Genomic DNA, 4,760 nt, shown 5'->3' with positions numbered 1-4,760 from the left:
CATTTTGGGTTGTTGTTCTCCTACAGAGATAGCACTAACTTTCTCTTCCTCCTGTTGCAATAGCTTATTGCAATACCAATGACCAGACAAATATTTGACCAAAATCAGTAAATAGAGTAACCACAATGGGTAGCCATGATTCCCCCAATGAGTTGCATACCACCTATTAAGCCTAGCCTAATAGCATGGATAGCTAAGTGACTTGAAAGTCAAGTGCACATAATACTGAAGTCAAGTGCACATAGTACTGAAAGTCCTGTCTGCCTTGACCGAGGTGACACAACCTGATTCTCCTTCACTTGATCTGCAGGTCCCTTCGATGTGCAGCATTCAATGTCAAATTCATCCAAGTTGGCTGAGTTGCAGCAAAACATTGGATGTCCAAAGATGTTCCTCTTTGAATGACCAACAGCACATGATTGCAACAGCTTGTGCTGGTGGCTGTGATCATGCCTCTGGTGCAGATGATCATGACAATGTTTATGTCCACTATGATGGTGATCATGATTATGTTGACCTGTACTGCAAGAGCCATTATCTCTAGTCTGTCTGCCTAGCAATAACATGCTATTGAAGATCACAAACAGGCAAGTGCCTACATCAGCAACAACAGCACCCCATAGGGATGCATATCCAACTGCCGCAAGCACAATAACTAGCAGCTTGACTGTGATTGACATGAATATGTTTTGCTAGATCTTTTTTTGTGCTTTGCGTGCTAACTCCACAGCATGTGCAAGGTTCTTAAGATTATTGGTCATGAGAGCAACATCTACAATCTCCATGGCCACAGCTGAACCAGCAGCACCCATGGCAATGCCAACATCAGCTGCTGCTAAAGCAGGTGCATCATTTATGCCATCTCCCACCATGCCAGTCAATCCCTTTTTCTTGAGCTGCCTAAGCACACTCACATTTTCTTCAGGAAGTAGTTGGGCATGCACTTCGACAGAATTGGTGCCGAACTGCATTTTAACCTAATTAATCAAATGATCATAGTGATTTTGCTTATTAGTATTTATTTGAGCATATATATAATAGATGTCAAGAGATGCCTAGTAAACTGTATTGTAGGTGAGCTAAAAATGTCAAATGAGCATCACCTTCATGTTTACAGCATTTGCTACAGTTAGACTATCTCCGGTAAGCATGACAATGTGGAGGCCCAACCTCTGCACATATCGCCCAGTTATCCCTCTTTGATTAGAATAGATCAGAAGAAAAAATTTAGTTCTCATTAGGTAATGGCACAATCAGACATTTAGAGTGGGTAAAATGATTAGAAATAAATTTATCACCTTTATGTTATGCACAGCTTCAAGTGCTTCAGTGCCAAGCTGATCACCAGCACATAAAATCCCTTCCAATTTTTCGTTCACACCTATCCAAAAAATTGTCCATCCTTGACTCTTCCAGGTTTCTATGGTCTCTTCTATGTCTGCAGATAGTACAAACCAAAATGTTACATTACATATAACAACAAACAAATGAAGAAACACACTTGTAGATGTACTCTGGCCTCGGCCTCTACCAAATGGCCATGTTCTATATCCATACATACCGTGATTAGTCCATTGAAACTGGTTTGCTAGTCTCTCATTACCGATGTGTATTTGGTGGCCATCAAGCACACCACTAACACCTTCCCCATCTATAATTGTGAAGTCCTCAACTTGACCTAAAGGCTCAATTCCATATTGCAACTTTGCATATGAAACCAGGGCTGAGGCCATTGGGTGGCTTGATTTTCTCTCGACAAATGACATCCTATAACAAGTATTTTGGTGTTTTGAATTAATGAGTGAAAATCAGAGAGACGAGTTCTGCAATTTTCCATTCTAATCTAGTTTCAACAGGTGCAAGGTATTGATTTGTTAGCCACAACTAATTATTTTACTAGTACAGGAGCCTGTGTAAGTCTGTGTTATTGTTGATGGGTAGCACCTCTACCACTTGGAATTGTCCCTTTGTCAAAGTTTCTATTTTGTCCAAGGCCATAACCTTAGGCTTCCCAAGAGCCTCCAGAGAGCTTCCACTTTCACAAGAAACCCCATTTGAGCACATAAGCCCCTGATCTGTATTGTCTTGGAATTTGGGTTCATCGATGAGACTTGATCAGTATCAGATTATAGCCTAAAGATCGATTATCAGGCTTTAACCTAAGTGATTGGAATTCGAGCTCATAGATGATTGACGTCAGCGTAGGTCCCGTGGCGTGTCAATCACAAGAGCTAAAGCTCTGTGTTCACCTTGACCTCTTGAATAGCAAGTAGGTCCAACTTCCTCAATCTGAGGAGTCTCGTGCATACATCCTTCTTGGGTTCACAGCCCAACCCTCTAACATCCCATGTTACCATTGTGACTTTGGACATTGCAGCTTCACTCATAAATCTAAATCTCATCACTCTCCCCATGGTTCTCATCGAGAACGGCATACCAGTTTCTATCAATGAGTGGCTTGTGGGCGATTTTTTGAGTGATACCTTCTTCTTGTTCTTGTCTTTGGCTTTGTTTGCTAGATGCACATTCTCTTTGTATGCTTCTTCGATCTTTTGATTAGTTGTACCCCCTGCATGCGCCGCTCGGGCCTTCTTCTGCTCCTCCTCTTGGACTAGGGCATGATCCTAATGTTTGCCATTCCCCTCCTCCTTCTCACCTGTCAGGTCCTTTTGTTGCATGGCCTGCACATCTGGTTTTTTCCTATCATCCAGTGGGGTAGAATCTATGGACTAGATAAAGTGGCTTGCCCAAAAAAAAGAACATGTAAATACCACAGCTAGAGTGTGCAACATACCTTTGTTTGAGAGAGAATGGAACAAGTGTTTTGAGAACCACCTTATTCTTACTGAGCTCACCCTTCTTGCTTTGGTTGAAAGCCTTCTGGTCATCTCGCAGTGAGCTTTTGATCGGATCACCAAAATCAGCAGTATAGCAGTAGCAGCGCCATGCCCGGCTTGCCATTCTTCAAAGCCATGGATGCTCTATGTAGTGGTTGCTCTGTTGTGCAGCTACCACTGCATAGAGCATTGTTCCTTAATTATAATGCCTGATCAGTCCCAGTCTTCTGGCAGCATTACTACACTGACTACAGTGTGCATGTGAAGACATCATGCATGAGAGCTAGGGCTAGGGCTAGGGCTCAAAGAGTTGAAGAGTGCAAGCCAAGTTTAAGTAAGCTATTAGTGCAACTACCTGATACATGGGATGGAAACCTTGATGGAGTGAGAGTCCCGACATCTTGGGAGCAACTTGACTTTATGTATCATGGTCTTGGCATGGTCCAACCTGAGCGCTATAGGTTTTGCATGGGAAATTAAAACAATGATCATGAAATTGAACTTCTTACACCTAGTAAAGAAGATTCTTATGCCAAAGATGTAGTCTTGTGTTCTTGCAAACAAAATATGCGAAAAAGAATACTAAAGCGTGATTGTATTGAATGTTGTGAAAAGTGTAAAAAATGCAATAAACCAAGGAGAGAAATGTTAGCTATTGATTATTTACCTCTAAAGAAACAATTAAAGCTTTTAGTGCGATCCAGGACACTTTGTCATGATTTCCTAAGCATGTGGCATCATAAAACAATATGGTTAGGGAAAGATATCCATATGCAACCAAAATTCATAAATGAGAATAACAAAGTGTCGTGAGTATCAAGATTTTTGGAATCCTGATGCTGAGTATGAGATGGTTGTTGTGTGCAACAACCCTACATGTGGGAAAGTATATACAACTTTTCCAAGGTCTTGTTTTTCAATAGTTCTAGAACAAGGTTTTGACCAAGAGATGCAAGAGTATAATTTTGTTTGTAAAAAATGTCGACATCTCAATAAATGTAAAAAGAAAATGTGTAGAGGTGATCCTCGGAACTTGGCACTTCTTTTACATTGGGATGGCTTCCAAGCCTCTCGTACCACTCAAAAGGACTGTGGTGTGGTTGAAATTAAGGTCCTTAATGGTGGGAAGGGTTCCATATTAGGCATTATTCCTATTTTATTCATACCTTTTAGTTGCTCTAAATTTATTCGTAATACTCTTGATGTATTTCATACCTTTTTAAGACCACTTATTAGTGAGCTACAAGACCTTTACATAAATGGTATGCAAGTGTCATACAACTACCCTGTAGAAAAGATTTTTGAAAATCCAATGGGACAATCAAACTTTTGTGTTGTTAGATTAATGCTAATGATGGTTACAAGGGATCATCCTACACAATGCAAAATAGGATCCTTCAAAGATGGTGGGCAATTCTTTTGTTGTAGAGAAAAATCCCAAGCTACTCTTGATACTAGTAATCCCTCATTCCAAGGACGTTACCTTTATGATGGTAGTCCATATCAAGTAATATATCCTCCAACCCAACGGTCCATAGGTGAAATGATTGATGCCTTATCAAGTTCAAAGAGAGCATCCACACAAGCTGAAAAGGATGGAAAACTAAAGCTTGCAGGATTAGCTGGAGAGTCTATTCTATGGAAACTGTATGATTTGTATGGTTTTAACTTGAAAATAGACTTGGTATATGATGCGATGCATGTGTTATCTCTAAATATATTTCAAAAATACATACAAGTACTCATGAGAGCCATGTCCAATGAAAAGAAAAATATGATAGATTTTTGTTGTGAAAATGCTTATAAGCTCTCTCCACCCTCTATTCGTCATGGACGGTGGCCTCGTAATCCAAGTAAGTACAATGAAAGCTTTAAGGCCGAAGAGAACCAAAAGTTCATCCAATGGTGCTTACCATATATTTT

At 40.3% G+C, this 4,760-nt stretch overlaps 1 protein-coding gene across 1 annotated transcript; it reads right to left on the bottom strand.

Annotated features, from left to right (window-relative positions):
• Positions 1-692: 692 nt before the first annotated feature.
• On the bottom strand, positions 693-2,961 carry LOC148013395 (cadmium/zinc-transporting ATPase HMA2-like). The gene is made up of 6 exons (XM_087667885.1): positions 2,795-2,961; positions 1,904-2,035; positions 1,562-1,767; positions 1,299-1,438; positions 1,104-1,172; positions 693-977 (listed from the first exon to the last, which is right to left on the bottom strand). Exons 1-6 carry the CDS (start codon positions 2,959-2,961, stop codon positions 693-695), a joined length of 999 nt encoding a protein of 332 aa, XP_087524011.1.
• Between the last annotated feature and the right edge of the window lie 1,799 nt (positions 2,962-4,760).

This window comes from Lygodium microphyllum, chromosome 26 (genome assembly GCF_053477565.2).
Source record: "Lygodium microphyllum isolate KBCC chromosome 26, Lygodium_microphyllum_v1.1.10, whole genome shotgun sequence".
NCBI lineage: Eukaryota > Viridiplantae > Streptophyta > Polypodiopsida > Schizaeales > Lygodiaceae > Lygodium > Lygodium microphyllum.
Note: the sequence above shows the minus strand (reverse complement) of the source record. Positions and strands in the feature narration are given on the sequence as shown.

Excerpts from the sequence above, each read along its gene's own strand:
- LOC148013395 (XM_087667885.1), bottom strand. The coding sequence starts at position 2,961 with ATGGCAAGCCGGGCATGGCGCTGCTACTGCTATACTGCTGATTTTGGT. Across the intron at positions 1,768-1,903 it reads ACAGACTTACACAGGCTCCT|GATGTCATTTGTCGAGAGAA; the intron begins GTACTAGTAAAA and ends TACTTGTTATAG. Across the intron at positions 978-1,103 it reads CAAATGCTGTAAACATGAAG|GTTAAAATGCAGTTCGGCAC; the intron begins GTGATGCTCATT and ends TTGATTAATTAG.